Below are 19,927 nucleotides of genomic sequence, written 5' to 3'. Positions count from 1 at the left end.
ATTTATGCAGCATTATGTGTATATGTTAGCATTACCTAGTCCGTAATTGCTCTGCAGCGTAGCAGATCTAGTCCACCAAGAACACATACATTAATATTGCCCTTTCAATAACATGCTAAAACTATTCAGAGTTGTCATGATTACACTAAAATTAACTAGCAAAGAGCATTATATTTGTTACAGAATTTATTAATCTTTCTTAATGTTAGTTAATAAAAATACAGCTGTACAGCATTAAATACTATTATCAGATACAACTATTCATTCTAGTAATGTATTATTAAACACTGAAATTAACATTAAGATTGATAATGCTTTACAATTATTTTTCATTTTTCATGTTAAGTCATGTAGTTCACTAATGTAAAAAAATTGATCCTTCTTGCAAAGTGTACCTGCTTATAATACAAAACTTTCTTATGCAATTATATTTCTAAAGGTGAACAGAACTTTATGTAATGTAATGAATCATTCAAGCTTCTAAAAAAATCTGTGATTGTAAAACTTTCTTAAGCAATTATATTTCTAAAGGTGAACAGAACTTTATGTAATGTAATGAATCATTCAAACATCTAAAAAAAATCTGTGATTGTAACCTGAACCTTAATTAAACTGAATATTATGATGTACATTCAATAAGTTATAAACCCCTTCAGTTTTGGAGAAAGCTTTAGTTTGAGCTCTATTCAGCCACTGCTTTGGGTTTACTCTTCTTCTCCCCTTTGAGTTTGTCGTCCTCTTCCTCAGGGTCTCCGGGAGTGACTGTGGAGGGAGACGGGGCAATGCTCACGTCCGCCTCGGGGTCTGGAGAGAAACACGGCGCATTAATGAACCGAGCGTATTCAAATACTGCCGTTATCAGTTAGTCTGTGTAAGTTGAGTCACCTTCATTTATACAGCGCTTTTAACAATATAGACTGTTTCAAAGCAGCTTTACAGTGATAATAGGAAATTAAAGTAACAGAGATTGTTTTGGCTTTACAGCAGCTCTAGAATAAAGTTATTGTCATAATAACTATAAAGTTAGTTTTGATTGATTCACTTCCATTGCAAAGATTATTAGTTATTAACTTAGAGGCCGCTAACACGACACCGTTCTAACAGAAAACCCTTAAAGGTACAATATGTAGGATTTTCGCAGTAAAATATCCAAAAACCACTATGCCAATGTTACATATTTTGTATAGTTGATTACTTACAATATCCGAAATGTTACAAACAATTTGTAAATCGTGAGAAAATTGGGATTTTAACCAAGGAAAAAAAATTCGCCAGTCAATGACGTCATATCCGCGTTACCCTCGGTTTCCGCCAGGTTTGACCTCGTACTGCTATAGTAACCATGGCGACAGACGTTGACAACTGGCCCGTTATGCCTAGCAGGACGCTCACGCTGTTGTTGTTTTGTTGAAACATTTTGGATCATGGCAAGCAGACTTTGAGACAAAAAGAGGACTAAAACGAAGATCAACATCTTTCGAGATGCCGAGAGCTCCACGTCCGCGACCAACTTCGACTTGACAGAGACGCAAGTGTTGCATGTACTTTTAGACAGGAGAGCAAATGTACATAAAACAAATGTTATCAATGTTAATCAATGTTATTTAGTTCAACATGATGAAATGTTAGAGTATGATCTGTATGTTATTTTAATGTTGATCTAGCCCACTGCTAGTCTCATACAGCCGACACACATCCTAACTAACAACATTCAACACACTCAAATGCAGTTTAGTGTGATCGTGTAACTGTTAGAGCAAGTGAAACAGCGCTGCGTTACCTCAAGTTTTTTTCGTCTAATAAACTGACCTGTGTGAGTATTAATTCAGCACTTGCGTGTAGTTCGGTACAATGAAATGTCGTTATTCTTCTATATCCGCGGGACTCGCGTTGCGTGTGGCGCTGGTATACGTCTAGCAATCGCGCCCTGCTTCATACCACAGTCATATTAAAAACATTAATGTATTCACTCATCCATAAAAGATCCATCAGCTTGACGACAAGATCCATAATTCAGCTTAATGTGGAATATACGTCATCAGTATACGCCTTTGTTATTGTAAGAGGTTAGCGACCCCTGGTGGCGAAAAATCCTTGCATATTGTACCTTTAACACTCTGGGGTCCTTGAGATGTTTTGACATGCCCTGACATTTGTGCTTATAAACATATTAATGGCAAAGGTCGTTACACTCCATTTAGCACAAACAGGGCTACCATAATATGTGAGCAAGATGTCTGTACATATTTGTATTTTTGAGAGAATATTGTTTATGCATGGTTATTGAAAAAACTAAAACTTAAAGTTTCTGAAATAAGGCCACAAACACATACTAAATATCTGTCCACAATACTTTTGACTAATGGATGTTGGCGCCTAGGGTTTTTGCTTCAAAATGATCTGAAAATCACACAGGCATGTGTTTTGGCCGCTTATTTGCACGACAACAGTGTTTGGCGGCTCGAGAACGCAAACTTTGAAACAGGTTCCAGGGTGCAGGCATGGAGCATTTTGAAAAACGTTATCATCTCCGCGTAAACTTCAAAAACGCAAATCTGTGAAAATGACGGCGTGCACATGCATATTACGTGTTTAGTCTATAGGTATGCGCGTTTGACGTTTGAATATAGATGTGTACAGGTGTGTAGACCAAATTGACCTCAACAAATGACTTGTCTGCCCTTAAAATTTCATGATACAATTTTTTTTGTCGCTTCCACATATCCATGTATCCATAATTATTTTGACAACGTGTTATCAGTACAGAGATGAAACGTGGGTTCTGCACCTGTGGTGTTCTGCATGCTCTTGCTGTAGCCTGCGGCTGAAGACATGGCCTGACCCAGGGCCTGGTTGGTGCCCAGGGGCTGCTGGGAGCTGCTGGTTTTGCTGGAGGAGGACCGGTGGCTGGTCTTGGTCTCTTTGCCTGGTTTGCTCCAGTACAGGTTCTCACCCGCCTGTAGAGCAGTGCCGATTTTCTGAGCCATTTCAACCATCTGTGTGAGAACGACACATGTGAGCATGTGTGAGACAAACATAATTTTCACTAATTACCAGATTGATATAATGAGGAACAGATTGGGAAAATGCAAAAATAAATAAATAAAAACGTTTTTTTTATTATTTTACATTAAAAGAGGCTGTATTTTGCCCTATGTTTTTGAGCTCCACTAGAACAGGTTTTTCTGCTTGAATGTTGATTATTTTCCTCAAATTCTCTATTGTTGCGGCTCCTCTCTTCCCAGTCTGTCAGTAACGCTCTGTTTGGTTCCTGTCTCTATAAAGCCCCTCCTTCTGAAAAGCACACTGTGCTCTGATTGGTCAACTAGATCATTGTGTTGTGATTGGTTGAGCGCTTCGAGCGTGTTTGGGAAATGTCCCGCCCCTAAACCGTTAGTTTAACACACTACTAACTAACTCAACCAGGCGCCGCCCCTTTGTTCTGCGTATGAATTATTTAAATGAGGAATATTGTGACGTGTTCGTTCCCGGAAGAAACTCAAGAAAACTGATATAGAGAATAACTCCCGCTGGACGGACGTTCATGCTCATACAGCATGAGACATTATCGTAAGGACAATTTGGGACAAAGAAATGTTGAATTGTCAAGAAAAAAATATATATAATAAAAACAAATTCTACAATAAGTGCGGCCTGGACTGAGGCTTAATATGATTCACAGATTTGATAAATTTTGTGAGGATTGGGGCAACAAATCTTTAAAAGATGCCTGAGCGTTTTGTTTTGAGGCGCTTTTTATTGCTAGTAAACCATATCCATGACCAGAACGGCTGTTTTGTCACATTCAGTGTCAGTCATAAGTTTTCTTCTTGTCTAAGTGAACAGTTCTCGTCCAGAATTAAACTAGGCGTCAGTACCTCAGGGTCAAACTCTGTGTTGCTGTCATTCTCAACCTGAGCGTTGACTTTCCTCTCCATCTCCTGGAACTGCTGCAGGGCGGCCTTCTTATCGCCCTGATTATACTGGAACACTGCGAAGTTCAGGTTCACCAGCGGGTTTGACCTGCCGGCCAAAATTCACTCACTTAAACTCTAGTTCTGCATTAGCTCATGCACACTGTAGATTTCCCAGCACAGATCAGGGTTTGAGAACATACTCATCGAGCTGAGCCGCCTGTTCGTATGACCTGCGGGCGTTATCCGCGTCATCCAGATTGGTCAGGGCAACTGATGAAGGTCAGAGCACAAATAATCATCAAATCATCATCAAATTCAACTGGATTCTCACACTTACACTGATCTTTAAGGAACATGACTTTAACTAATAACAATATATTTGATTAAGTAAACATTTATTATTAACAAAATCGTCACTTCCTGAGAAACTGGTGCCTAATATCCGTAATACAAAATGGAAGTTGCTGCAATCGGGGAAGTCAGTGTGGCTCTTGTGTTTGGGAACGCAATCGTGTGAGACGCTTCTGAGGGAATTAAACCAAATCATTCTGATGACAGACTTTGACTCAGGCGTTTCAGAACCACCAAACCAACATTTGAGATGCTGCGATATGATTGGTCCGCTGGTTAGTCCAGTTATCCACTGTTGAGGCAAAGTCACACAAATTTTTTGTTTTGCATCACAGGATTTATTTGGTAAATGTGATTCACAGATTTGCTAGCCTGACGTCGTCATACTCAGATTCTAGTCAGAATGTGAGTCTGAAACTGTGATTATGGGGCGTGTCAACCGAACCAGGAAATAAAAGTTCTCTGCACTCAATTGGACAGACCTAGAACCAATCAGAGCAACGGAGTAAGTGACGTATGTTGAGCGATAGATTAATGTTGATAGATTCAACTTTTTACGAATCCCGTAGGAAGGATGGCAAAAACATATTTCCCATCAACAAATGCCTTGATCGCGGTTCTCTGTTCCTCTTCTAAAATTAATGTGCTGTCTATATCTTTTATAACACACGCGATAGCGGAATATACACAACTAAATTCTCCAGCGGCAGCCATGAATTCAACCCAAGCACTCTTTGATGACGTGGATGGTTACGTTACCGTTGCTCATCTGTCCATCATCGTATAAAGCCCGCCCTGACAATTTGATTGGTCCGAACAATTTTTTGTTCTGGCATAATAGCTCCTGAACGGATCGAGTCCAGACTGAACTTCCCGACCTGAAAATTATGTGGGCGGGGTTCGGGCTGGCATCCAGGCTACAGATTTGCTGTATTTGATAAAGTTTGTGAGGAATGTGGCATCAAATCTTTAAAACATGCCTGAGCAATTTGTTTTGAGGCCCTTTTTATTGCAAGTAAACTACATATCCATGACCAGAACAATTATTTTGTCACATTCAATGTCAGTCATATGTTTGCTTCTTATCTGTGCAATGCGATTCGTCCGCTGGTTAGTCCAGTTATCCAATCACATCAAGTTTTTTGCTGCGCATCGAGGGATTTATTCAGTAAATGTGTTTCCATCATAGTTTATTCATGTGTTCTTATCAGATAATTGAGCACAAACATTTTTAGAATTTATGCACATCTTGCCGTTTCATCCAATGTTTTTTTTATTAATGTGATATCCCAAAATTTGCAAAAAAATACTGTAGGCGTCTGAAAACAAAGTTTGTGATATATCTACCGGCCAGAAGCATGTAGAGCTCGCTCATGCGTGGCCGCAGGTTAATGGCGGCGCTCAGGAAGTGGAAAGCTGATGCGTACTGTTGCATGGTGAGGTGAACCAAACCCAGATTATACAGGATCTTCCAATCAAACGGAGACAGATAGTTGGCCCTCTTCAGACAGCTGATGGCCTGGAGAACAGAAGCAGGAGGGCCATGACATCAACAGGGGAAGAAGGCCAGAAAATGTTCTAGTGATAGTCTGTGATACTCACTGCAACGTATTTTTTTTTGCCGAAGAAGCACATGCCGATGTTATTCCAGAGCGGTGGGCTCTCGGGGACAGCGTACGCCGCTACGCGATACTTATTCATGGCCACGTCATAATCTCCATGAGTCTGCATCATACTGCCGGCCGCGAGGATGGCCTGAACACACACACACACGAGGAGAAACAGATTGGGAGAATGCAAAAAAAAAAAAAAAACGTCAAAAAATCTTTTAATTTCATCCAATATTTATAATTAGTATATAATAGTGTGCGGAATTATTAGTGAATGAGAGCCATTGTTTTTATCCTGTATTTATATAAATGTTGGGATATATAATGGTGATGAAAATTACATACAGGAACACACACACACACATTCAGTGTCACTGAAACTGCATCCCACCTTGAAGTTATTGGGGTCGTATGTCAGAGTGTTCCCGAGGTGCTCAAACGCTTTCTGGTATTTCCCAAGCTAATGAGAGAGAAGACAGAAGTGGACAAAAACAAGAATAACAGACACATTTACTGTGTTTATGCAACCGGCCACAGGGTGATGCTAGGGGTTTCTAACTGTACACATATAAATATATGCGATTTTATCATCCAACAGACCAACATTTTATGTGTACACACTAAGAAAAGTAAGACATTTTAAGGAATTTGATCATAAGATTCAGTGCAAGTAAAAATCTCTTCTGTGTGTGAAATCAATCTGAAGGCATGAATGATTTGACTCGTCCCTCACCTGCATGTACAGCAGTCCCAGCGTGGTCAACAGCTCCGTGTTCTCCGGAGAAAACCTGGAAGAGATAACGACAATATTTCAACCCAAAATAAAAATCAAGAAAGTAGAAATGATATTTTGCTTAAAGAAAATTAAGCATGTTTAAAAACCATTAAGATCTTTTACACTCTGACATTATTTTCCTGAAAATTAATTGTCCTTACTTACAACATGTTTTTACATTGCTTTAACTCATTAAATATAATTTATACACGATTCAACTCATTTTTTAAAGTCAGTTTAATGTAATTTAAGTTTAAATGACTTAAACATCCAAGTTGATTTTTTTACAGTGTAATGCAGGGTTTCCCAATCGTTTTTTGTCAGCCAAACCCCTTTGACCTAAAATATTTACTTGAAAATTTTAATATTTCAAAATAATAACACATTCACATGTTCAGTTTCCCGTAATATTGGTTAATGGTAACATTACCATTAAGGTAAACAAATAAAATATATTTTTTAGTATGTTTTATTTTTATTTAAGATTTATGTATTACTTTTATTCTTCTTTTTTTAAAAAACATTTTTATGATTTACCTGCTTTTTATCAACTATTTATTAAGTTTAATATGATAACACAGTTTAATATGTAAATTTTGTCCTCAATTACTCAACAAATAATGCCTTATAATTCAATATGTTTCAGTTACGACACCACTAACTCTCATTGTATGGAAAAGAGCAGCCTCAACATTGAGCTAAGCGTCTCCTTTTGTTTCATGGAAGAAAATATGTCGTAAAGAAATGAAAAACCATGCATTGTAAATCATGACAGAATTGTGATTATTGGATGAACTATTCCTTCCTTTCAGCTTAATCTGACTTAGCAAAGTGTCACACTTCAGTCAACCAATCAGATTTGAGTTACTATAATCTGATTTAAAGCTGTGCGCTTATTAGTTGCTGTTCCAGGACTAAAGCATATTGATTCAGAAACATGTCCTGCTGGACTGAGTGACACACTTGAGAATGATGAAAGCAGGATTTTCTCGGGTCTCGGTCTCCTCCCATCACGTGTGTGTATGAGCGGCTCATGCCAGCAGCGAGCTGTTATTTATTCATGCTGGCTGTGAGGCACATCTTCCCGCTATAGTGAGGTGAAGCGGGTGGAAATGTGGGATCTCTGAAAGCTCCTCTCATTACGGAGCGTCCCACTGCTGTACGTTACTAATTCATCAGCTCAGTGGGAGGGCTGCGATAATGAGGAGATCTCAAATACACACACACACACACACACTTAAAGCTCCCCGCGGTTCTCTGATATCCGAGCCAGACTCACAGACAGAGTGTATGTGGACAAGAGGAGGAGAATCTTCAGAGTCATCTCCATTTCTGCTCTCCGGGAAGAGAGGAAAGTCAACAAACGTAATCAAGAGTCATCAAATCGTTGGATTCCCGCTGAGAAAAGCAGATTAGTGATTCTTTTTGCACTTTCATTTGTTGAACATTAAAAAAGTGTCTTTGCAGGAGTAGCTGACCCCAAAAATAAAAACTCTGTCATTATTTATTCACCCTCAGATTGTTTCAAACTACAAAGACTTTCTCTAAAGGAGAAAATATACAATTAATGTAAATAGAGTTCAAGAACAAAGTATCATAAAACATAAGGACTAGTGTTGTTGGCCATCACTGTCGCACCCAATCAAAAGAAAGAGATAAGAAATTATATTATGCTTTAAGATAATGAAGACTATTTTTTAAAAGCTTTTGCATTTTGACATACTTTTGATTACAATTCAATATTATTATTATTATTTTATTTTTTTACCAGATACTCTTTATCATTCTCATGTACTCATTATCATAACGCAAATGTTATAATAATAATAACCAAATAATAAATAATAATTATTCTTAATATATACTGTAACATATTTTACTTGTAAAACACAGTATCTAAACTTCTTTTATATATTTATGTAAAATAAAAATATATTTATTTATTTATATATATATTTGTATAACAATAATTTCAATTATTATTAAAATATATATCGTCAAAAACATTTAAATTGTAAACTATTTACACAATGTACACATTTTTAGAAAAACAATTCATATTAAAAAACAATATTAAATTACAAATTAAATATTAAAATAATTATTTAATTATTATATATATGGACATTTGACAACATATTAAATAATAATAATTATTTTATCTTTATTAATGTAATATATATATATATATATATATATATATAAATATAAATATAAATAACAGCAGAGTGGACAAAATAGGTGTAGGTATAGTTCATACCCTGCAAATAACGAAAAATGTTGGTCTGCAACTCACGCAAAGCTATCCTATCACTGCACAAGTGATTCGGTCTACTGTTCTTATACATTTATGGTACTTTCTTCGAAGCTTGACAGACGCTGACTTTTCGTTGCATGGAAAGAGCAGCGGGAAGATTTAGCCTACTTTTGTTTTCCACTGAAGAAAGAAAGTCATGCGGGTTTGGACAACATGAGGGTGAGTAAATAATGACAGTCTTTTGGTGAACTGTCCCTTTAAGGAGAAAAGACAGACTTCAGCAGGTCCTCAGGGTTTAATCCAGAAGACAAAGAGAAAGATGAAAACGAAGAGGTAGAGAGAGAAAAAGAAAAGGGAGATGTTAGAGCGGTCACAGTGAGACAGTAAATGTGATTAATTACAGCTATGAGCGCTTCACGAATCCCAGCATGCTTTGCTGCCTTGGGCGTCTTATCTGTGCCGTGGCAGAGCGACACGCTGAGAGCATCTCTAGGCGTCTGAAGATCCTCTCTGGCAACAAAACTCTGTCTCGTGCATCTTTACACGCGCCGTGCAAAACATGACCGAAAAATCTGTCGCTATGCATTCTGGGTAAGTCACCACAAAACACTCCAGACACTTCAAGAGGAAAATGAAGTGTGTTTGAGTCTTCAAGTCAAATGTGACTGGTGACAAAACACACGATAAAACAAGTCAGTGCTCGAGTTATGCAGCTTCAAATCCGAACGTTCACGACTTTAAAGCAAGCCTCATGATCAAGCATGATGTTCACGCATGAAACATGAAACACATATTTTGAGCGATTATAAATATATGTTCACATAACTTTACCGGATGATCTTGGTGAATTTAGACTAGTAAAAGAACTATGATGGTTTGGTGCACCATGAAATGCTACTACAACAGTATTAAAGATGAGCCCTTAACAGTGAGGATGTGTATTGAGACGTACTCCACAGCGCTCTTGTAGACGTCGATGGCTTTCTCCGTGTCCCCCTGCAGTAAGTGGATTTTTCCCAGCATCATGTAGGTCAGATCGTGTTTATTCAGCTGTAATGCCAAGTTTAACTGCTCTTCCGCCTGCAGACACAGAACATGTTTAACACAACATCAGCTGAGGACACCCCATTCAAATTCACAAAAATATATCAAATAAAAGGCACTGCCGAATCTAGAATCTTCCATACAATCAATAAAAGTAAAGGAAGATTGTTAAATAACATATGTACTACTACAATAATATGGTAAATATTCACAAAGATATGACAGATCGATCTGAATCTTACACTTCTAAAGTCTTTGGTGTAGATGTAGCAAATGCCGAGATTATGGCTGATCTCCTGCAGGTAAAAATAATCACACATTAATTCAATATTTCACATGCATCTCATTAAAACAGGTGATTAAAATGAAAGTTCACACAATTTTTTTAGACACAATTTATTCAAGTCACACCAGACCTGTGGAACAAAAAAACGAAATCTGAAGAATATACTCTTTTTTTCCCGGATAATTAAAGTGAATGGTATCTGGGGATTTTAAACTAAATAAAACAAAATTTTTAAATTAAAAATATCTAATTAACTAAAATTCACAAAAATATAAAACAATATATAATATAATATATAAAATATCATAACTATCATAATTATCATATAAAATAACCAATTTAAATGAATAAAATCTAAACCCTAACACGTTTAAATGAATAAATACAATATATACCTTGAACCTAACTGAACAATTTAAATACAAAAATACATAAAATACACAAAAATATACAGTATAAACCCTGACTCCTATCTAAACCATTTAAATAAATAAATAAAATATACAGTAACAACTCTGTCCCCTACATTAGCATTTAAATAAATAAATTAAACATACAGTATACTGTAAACCCTGACCCCTACCTTAACCATTCAAATAAATAAATATTGTTTTGAGTTATGTGAAGACAATCCTTGTGTGTTCTAGGATAAGGCTGAGTAAATAATGAGGTATTTGATTTCTTAGTGGATTACTCATTTAAAGACACAGTTGTTTTACTTGTGTACTTACCCAATCTTTCTGATTGAGACGTGCTGCTTCATTATAAACCTCGATAGCAGCTTTGTGCTTCCCTAATAGAAAACTAAACACAAAGTAAGCACAGTTTACGAAATAAGCTAACATATTTCTTCATCAACTTCTATTCAGTTTACAGTCAAACCAGTTAAACAGACACACCACATATAAACCATATTTGAAACAGCACTCAGTGTGTTTGAAATGGTGCTTACAGTGATCGCGCCACTTGCTTGAGGTTGTCTGAGCTTTTGGGGTTGAGGATCGCACAACTCTGAAACAACTCCAGAGACTGCTGGATCTTCCCTTCTAACCGCATGATTAGAGCTGCACACACACACACACACACACACACACACACACACACACACACACACACACACACACACACACACACACACACACACACACACACACACACACACACACACACTTATTAACCATCATAAACTGGGACACATCGCCTATGTTTGCTTACTGCACAGTATACTGTGTACTGCATACTAACGTTTAACGCTAGTATGTGAAACAGCATGCAACAATGACCTCATTACATTTCAGTGATTATTATGTTTTTAGCATGTTATATGTTTGGGAATAGTTCCTCTAACCGTAATTGATGGAGTGTGTAGCTTTTCATCTCTTAAACAACCATGTATGAAGACACATCATGAACATATTCCAGGATGACAATGTCAAGATTTCTCAGGCTCAGATTGTGAAGGTATGGTTGTGAGGAAACATGAATAATCATTTTCACACATGAATCGTCCAGATCTTTCATTCACTGAAAGTTTTTGGGATGTGCTGGAGGAGACTTTACAGAGCGCTGGACTCTTGAATTATCAGTACAAGATCTGGACCAAAAACTGAAGCACCTCTCGATGGAAAAAACATCACTGCATTTAAAGTCTACTTTAGAAAACCTGTTGCCAAACATAAAACGTGCAAAAAAAACACACATAATAATCATCACTGCAATAATGATCCATTCACTGACTCTTAAGCATTTGCCTGTTTAAATCCAAACAGCGACTTTTTTTGGGCTGGGCAATAAATGCATTTTATGTGTCCATTTTTCTTACATTTTGCAGTTCAATAATATTGCTTCTGGTTCATTCGTCACACGGAGAATGAAAAGTGAAAACACTGCATTGTGGGATCATTTTTTTGTGCAATGTTCTCTGGATTTTTAGTGCACATTCTGGCAAATATAGCAGGTCATATGGATATTTCATGTACAGTTGTGTGCTAATTATATGGTACTATACTGTGGCGAGGGGGGCGTGGTTCAGCGAAGTCTGTAGCGCGAGAGCAACGACGGAGCCGAGCGGTGAGTAAGTAGGTCAAGTGCAAAATGACGAACACCTGTCTCTGATTGCAGTAATTGGCGTGGGGAGATCGCATAAAAGCTGGCTGCTGCAAGAGAGCGGGAGAGAGAAGGACTGGGTACTCGTGCACGAGACGTGAGCTGGACGCTGAAGAGTGATGTTTGATATTGGAAAGAGTGATATTGGATATAGTGGAAAGAGTGTTATTTTGAACGTGAACGTGATTTATGTTAGAGCGCGCACAGCGCATTTCTTCTTAACTAAATAAAAGTGTACGAGTCCCAGTCACGCCGACCCCTGTCTTCTTCCATCACACCAACACTGAACCTTTACTACACTGGTGCCGAAACCCGGTATGGAAGAAGAGGCCGCCGCCACACAGCCCCCGTCCCCACTTGCGGACATCATCCACGCGCTCGCGGGACTCCACCAGCAACAACATCGGGCCCTGCTGGCCATGGAGGAGCACCAGGAGCGTCGGTTCGAGACACTCCTCCGGGCCCAGCAGGAGGACCGTGAGCAGTTCCGGAGCTGGATGGACCAGGAGGTTCGGGCCACACCATCATCGCCAGCTCCAGCCTCGGCCCAGCCCATGCACCTCCACAAAATGGGTCCAGGAGACGATCCCGAAGCCTTCCTCGAGCTGTTCGAGAGGTCGGCCGAGGCCTGGGGCTGGCCGTCCACGGACTGGCCGATGCGGCTGATCCCGCTGCTGGCCGGAGAAGCCCAGATCGCCGCACAACAGCTGCCAGTCCAGAACCTCCTGGTCTATGAAGACCTCAAGCGCGCCATTCTGCAGCGGGTTGGCCGGACCCCGGAGCAGAGCAGACAGCGGTTCCGGTCACTGGAGCTCGGGGAATCCGGCCGACCCTTCGCCTTTGCGCAGCAGCTCCGGGACGCGTGCCGCAAGTGGTTGATGGCCGACGGACGCGACGTCGAGGGAATTATAGACCACGTGGTACTGGAGCAATTCGTCGCGCGGCTCCCCCGGAAGACCGCGCAGTGGGTCCAGTGCCACCGCCCGACGTCGCTGAACCAGGCCATCCAGTTGGCGGAGGACCAGATGGTGGCGTGCCCAGGGGTCGGCGAACCCCTTCCAGCAGCTTCTCTCTCTCTCTCTCTTCTCGCCCTGTCCCTCTACCCAGGTCCCGTGGAGGATTCCTGCCCAGGCCAGCGCCCCGCTGGAGGACCGGACCTACGGCTGAGCCTGTTCCCGCACCCAGAACGCCGTCCAGGGGAACAGCCTCCGCCACTGCGCCTCCTGCACCCCCGCTCTCCCCACGCCAATCGCTTGACCCACTTCCCGCCATTGGGGCGGCGGGAAGGACTGGGCCGGCCTGTTGGCGTTGCGGGGACCCTGGACATTTTATCGATCGGTGCCCCGTAATGGAGGTGGGGACACTGGTCAGGGTCCCTGACACACCGCAGGCTGCCCCCGATCAAGCTGGGTTGTACCAAATACCTGTGAGTATTAAGGGGGGTACCTATCAGGCTTTGGTGGATTCAGGCTGTAACCAAACCTCCATCCATCAAAATCTGATACAACCAGAGGCATTGGATAAGAGCCGCACGGTTAGGGTTCGGTGTGTGCACGGGGAGGTGATGGATTACCCTTTAATGCCAGTCATTATCCAATTTCGGGGCCAAAAGCATAGTGTGGAGGTGGCCGTTAGCCAACACCTCCGGCACCCGTTAATTTTGGGGACCAATTGGCCGGGGTTTAAAACACTATTGGGTTATTTGTGTGCGGGTGCTTCTGGGACAAAAAGGAAGCAGGAGAGGGGAGCGGTCGCTCAGGTTGGAGAGGCTGTGCCGGGGCCCTCGGTATCTGTCCCAGAGGTTCGGAACGCGGTTGAAAGGATTCTTTCAGAGCGTGATGACTTTCCTCTGGAACAGTCCCGAGATGAGACGCTTAAAAATGCGTTTGACCAGGTCCGTACGATCGACGGGCAGCCCCTCCACCCCGACCGACCGCCCTCATATCCTTATTTTGCTATCATAAAAGATAAGTTGTATCGGGTGACCCAAGACACCCAGTCAAAGCAAGATACAACTCAGTTATTAGTTCCAAAGAGCCGTCGGGAAATGCTTTTCCAGGCGGCTCACTGTAATCCGATGGCTGGTCATTTAGGGCAGGCAGCTACACTAAATCGTTTAATGACCCGATTTTTCTGGCCGGGCATTCACGAGAACGTGCGCAAGTGGTGCGCGTCTTGTCGTGAATGTCAGTTGGTGAATCCACCGGCCAACCCAAAAGCACCTTTGTGCCCTCTTCCCTTAATGGAGGTCCCCTTCGAAAGAATTGGAATGGACCTCATCGGGCCATTAGAACGATCTGCACGGGGGCATCGCTTTGCATTAGTCCTGGTGGATTATGCAACGCGATACCCAGAAGCAGTGCCGCTTCGCAATATTTCCGCTAAAAGCGTGGCGAGCGCACTGTTTCAATTAATCTCCCGGGTAGGAATCCTGAAAGAGATTCTCACCGATCAAGGCACGGCGTTTATGTCACGCACTATTCGCGAACTGTACGAATTATTGGGCATTAAATCGATTCGCACCAGCGTCTATCACCCACAAACAGACGGCTTGGTGGAACGTTTTAACCGCACGTTAAAATCCATGATTCGTAAGTTCGTACGGGAAGACGCCAAAAATTGGGATAAGTGGCTAGAACCCCTCTTGTTCGCTGTACGCGAGGTCCCCCAAGCCTCCACGGGGTTTTCCCCCTTCGAGCTTCTCTATGGGCGTCAGCCCCGCGGGGTGCTGGACGTGCTTAGAGAAGCTTGGGAGGACGGACCTTCGAATAGCAAAAACGAAATTCAGTATGTCTTGGACCTGAGAACAAAACTCCACACTTTGGGGCGGCTCTCTATGGAGAATTTGTTACAGGCTCAGGACAAGCAAAGTCGGCTGTACAACAGGGGGACTAGACTACGCAAATTTGCACCGGGAGATAAAGTCCTTGTATTGCTTCCCACATCCAGCTCTAAATTACTCGCGAAGTGGCAAGGGCCGTTTGTGGTCACACGGCGAGTCGGGGACCTCGACTATGAGGTTGTCCGATCAGATAGGGACGGGGCACATCAAATTTACCACCTTAACCTCCTTAAAAAATGGAATGAGGCGGAGTCAGTGATGCTGGCGACGGTGGTAAGTGGGGAGGAGGATCTCGGTCCAGAAGCGAGCTCAAAATCCCAATCTCTCGCTCTGGCATTTGGCGGAGACCACCTCTCACCGTCCCAGATCACTGACATACGTAATTTACAAGCAGAGTTTGCTGATGTGTTTTCGCCCCTACCTGGTCGGACAAATCTCATTCAGCACCACGTTGAGACCGAACCGGGCGTAATAGTACGCAGCCGGCCGTATCGTTTACCTGAACATAAAAAGAAAGTAGTTCAGGATGAATTAGAAGCTATGCTGGACATGGGGGTAATAGAAGAATCCAACAGTGACTGGGCAAGCCCGATAGTTTTAGTGCCTAAAACCGACGGCTCCGTCCGGTTCTGTGTGGATTATCGCAAGGTGAATGCTGTGTCGAAATTCGATGCGTATCCAATGCCGCGGGTTGACGAATTGCTTGATCGGCTCGGTACCGCTCGTTTTTATTCGACACTGGATTTGACAAAAGGGTATTGGCAGATCCCCTTATCTCCAATATCTAAAGAAAAAACTGCTTTCACGACGCCGTTTGGATTACACCAATTTGTTACTCTTCCTTTCGGCTTGTTCGGGGCTCCCGCGACCTTCCAGCGCCTGATGGACAGAATTCTCCGGCCGCATACTGCATATGCTGCTGCTTACTTGGATGACATTATCATCTATAGTAACGACTGGCAGCGGCATATGCAGCATTTGCGAGCTGTCCTCAGGACGCTGCGAGGGGCGGGGCTCACCGCCAACCCAAAGAAGTGTGCAATTGGGCGCGTGGAAGTTAGGTATCTGGGCTTCCACTTGGGTCATGGACAGGTGCGTCCCCAAATTGATAAAACCGCAGCAGTTGCGACCTGTCCAAGACCTAAGACCAAAAAGGAGGTTAGACAGTTCCTGGGGCTAGCTGGATATTACAGGAGGTTTGTGCCTAATTATTCGGACCTGGCTAGCCCGCTGACTGATCTGACTAAAAAGGAAGCACCAGATACTGTCCAGTGGACGGAGCGGTGTCAGCAGGCCTTTACCCAGATAAAGGCTGCTCTATGTGGCGGACCGCTCCTACAGGCTCCTAACTTTTCTCTCCCTTTTTCCCTACAGACTGACGCGTCGGACAGGGGGCTGGGCGCAGTCTTGTCCCAGGAGATAGAGGGCGAAGAACGGCCGGTGCTGTACATTAGTCGGAAGCTCTCGAAGAGAGAGACTATGTACAGCACCATTGAAAAGGAAGCTTTAGCCATCAAGTGGGCCGTTCTCACCCTCCGCTACTACCTCCTGGGTCGAGAGTTCACCCTCTGTTCGGACCACGCTCCCCTGCAGTGGCTCCACCGCATGAAGGATGCCAACGCGCGGATCACCCGTTGGTATCTGGCCTTACAGCCTTTTAAGTTCAAGGTGATCCACAGGCCGGGTGCACAGATGGTTGTGGCTGACTTCCTCTCCAGGAGGAGGGGGGAGAGGGGGGAGGCTGCAGGCCGGACGGCTCCCCGGCCTGAGTCGGGCGGTGGGGGTATGTGGCGAGGGGGGCGTGGTTCAGCGAAGTCTGTAGCGCGAGAGCAACGACGGAGCCGAGCGGTGAGTAAGTAGGTCAAGTGCAAAATGACGAACACCTGTCTCTGATTGCAGTAATTGGCGTGGGGAGATCGCATAAAAGCTGGCTGCTGCAAGAGAGCGGGAGAGAGAAGGACTGGGTACTCGTGCACGAGACGTGAGCTGGACGCTGAAGAGTGATGTTTGATATTGGAAAGAGTGATATTGGATATAGTGGAAAGAGTGTTATTTTGAACGTGAACGTGATTTATGTTAGAGCGCGCACAGCGCATTTCTTCTTAACTAAATAAAAGTGTACGAGTCCCAGTCACGCCGACCCCTGTCTTCTTCCATCACACCAACACTGAACCTTTACTACATATACCATTTTGAACATTTGAGACGTGATCTGCAAGTAAAAATAATCAAACATTTATTCAGTATTTCACAAGCCCTAACTCTAATTCAATTCAAATAAATAAATAAATGTGAAGCCTAAGAGTTATAGTCTGTAACACTGACTTCATTGAATACGTTTACATCGTTAGAGTCCTTTGCAGTGTATTTTTCACTGACCTTGTACATACACAGCATATTCACACATGCCTTGAGTTTCATGCAGCTGTTCTTTAATAATAGCCTGAAATCAGAAGGAACAAATCAATTCACATTATTAAGAGTATTCTATACTGGCTCTGTAGGATGTTCAGGTTTTACCTTGCAGGTCTCATAATCTTTGCGGATGTAATGCAGATGTATAAGCCAGTTTCTCCTCTCCAGAATTGGAAGCTCAGGAGCTGCAGACAGAAGAAAAATCTATATATATATATAAGCTCGTAACAATACAAAAGAGTCTAGGCACTTAAAAAAGTCATTGCCAATTCTGCAGGATCTTAATGTTCACTTTTCTTCATCATGTTTGAAGTCTCAGCGTGTTTGAATTTGTCTGCCTGACAAATGTTTTGCTTGTAAAATGTGTTTGCGCAACCTTTCCTTGATTTTTCCTATCTAATGCAAAGAGATTTTAAAGTGTGACTTCAATGTTCAAAAACCTTTTTTGGGCCAAAGATTAAAGAGAGGAGCCTCTTTCCACATAAAGAACTGTTTCATCTTGAGAAGGACATTAACGGGACTAATCTTGAAAATGCAAATATCAAAGGCGGCATTGAAAATCTGCAGAAAAGAGGGCAGAGAGGCTTGCTGTGAGACGCAGCGGTCTCTTCTCGCAACGGGGGGCCACACAAGACTCATCCCAAATCCAGCGGGCCCCCGAACAAAAGGAGCCCGTCTGCTGTGACATGCAGCGTCTGCATCTTTCTCCTCTTGCTTACAACCCCCCCGGCAAAATCTGATCCCAATCCGTTCTATTCCTGGACAGACTTTTCCCTCTGAGCCTTAATCCTCTTCCCTGAAAATAAAGGCAAACAGCGCCACCCACAGGATGAATGGATTCAGTGGCGTCCAAAAGCGGAGAACCCTGCAAATGCTTCCGTTTTGTTTTGCATTACTTTATCATTTAAAACTGTATTTTTATTTTGACATTTATTTTATTGAGCAGGAATAACCCCTTGAGATGGACCATCTCGTTTTCGAGGGGGTCCTCTAATCTAGATACACAAACTGACCTTACAACAGCTGTCAAATAAGACATAACAAAAAACAAAACAAAAAACAAATACACAATAAGAAAAAACAAAACATACTTTACAATAATGGTAAGTACAGAAATATATAACTAAAACCAATACAAACAAGACATTCACTCATCCAAGACTCTTTAAAGGTGACGCACTCCTCCCTAAACAAAGTAAACATGTAATATGTACCTAAACACACATCTAGACACAAATAAACTCATATACAAACAAAAATGTATGTGCCATGCCAAAATAGGTTACAATGACACCAGTACATTTTTTTTTTAAATGACGTATATTATAAACGTATATAGATGTTCTTACCTTTCTTTAGACGAGGTTTCTTGAGGTCTGTGGCCGCGGGCAGCTGCACATCCTACTTACAGAAAAGTGGACATATGTCAGTTACACTTTATTTTAAAGTGTCCTTGTTACAGTGCAAAAATACATTTAAGTACTGAGTAATAATAATTAACTAAGTGTACTTACTATTTGATTAAGTTGCAGGTAATTATTCTTAATTTAGAGTTATTACTATAGTAACTACATGTGTAACAAGGATACTGTAAAATAAAGTATGCCAACACAATCAATTAAATCATGTGTGCTGGAATTAATTGTTTAAATTTTATTTTGTCTTGTGCAGTTTATACACTTTGACAGCAGACAAATAATATGCATTTAATATTAAATTTTCTGTCAAGAGAATCCATGAGATAATCATGTTCTGGCGTGATTATAGAAAATGAAAAGACAGCGTATCAAATGTATAAATTATTTAAATTACGTAAATTTACTTGAATTACAGTAATGACAGTTTGATTGTCATGACAAACAATACAATAAATCAATGGTCCTAAAACAGACTTGATTTTCTTTATTAAAAATATAAGCTTATTTTGATTTTTGAGGCAAGTCTGTTTTGACAGGCTTTGCTTTTCAATATTCAACGAAATATGAATAACATACAGACTAACTTCTGTTATTTAAAATCTCAATCTTTCAGATTGTTTTCTCTTTGGAGATATTATTAAAATGACGAGAAGGTAAATAACGAAGAATAGCGGTTACAGACTACCATACACCACCATAAAGAAGATCTTTGTTCATATTAAAGGTATTAAATTCAAGATATTTAGCAATTAAATGAAAATATCCATCATTTCTCACCGTTTTTATAGCGTCGTCCGCCATCGCGCTCCTTTCCTCCTCACTTCCGGCGGACGCTTCTATCTCTATGGCAACAGCGCGACGTCCGTGACCACGTGATATGACATGTATAAACATTTACTTCAGCAT

General features: G+C 41.5%; 1 protein-coding gene across 1 annotated transcript; it reads right to left on the bottom strand.

Moving 5' to 3' along the window:
* Positions 1-173: 173 nt before the first annotated feature.
* Positions 174-19,875, bottom strand: bbs4 (Bardet-Biedl syndrome 4). The gene is made up of 16 exons (XM_077209966.1): positions 19,799-19,875; positions 18,953-19,004; positions 17,709-17,788; positions 17,568-17,631; positions 11,193-11,304; positions 10,972-11,044; positions 10,197-10,250; positions 9,863-9,990; positions 6,612-6,666; positions 6,270-6,338; positions 5,871-6,023; positions 5,616-5,787; positions 4,118-4,187; positions 3,879-4,023; positions 2,789-2,996; positions 174-804 (listed from the first exon to the last, which is right to left on the bottom strand). The coding sequence occupies exons 1-16, from the start codon at positions 19,820-19,822 to the stop codon at positions 683-685; spliced, it is 1,581 nt and encodes a 526-aa protein (XP_077066081.1). The 5' UTR covers positions 19,823-19,875; the 3' UTR covers positions 174-682.
* Between the last annotated feature and the right edge of the window lie 52 nt (positions 19,876-19,927).

Source organism: Siphateles boraxobius, unplaced genomic scaffold (assembly GCF_051911475.1).
Source record: "Siphateles boraxobius isolate OS27281-9 unplaced genomic scaffold, OSU_SipBor_1 65, whole genome shotgun sequence".
Taxonomy (NCBI): Eukaryota; Metazoa; Chordata; class Actinopteri; order Cypriniformes; family Leuciscidae; genus Siphateles; species Siphateles boraxobius.
This window is presented reverse-complemented; position numbering and strand designations above follow the sequence as displayed.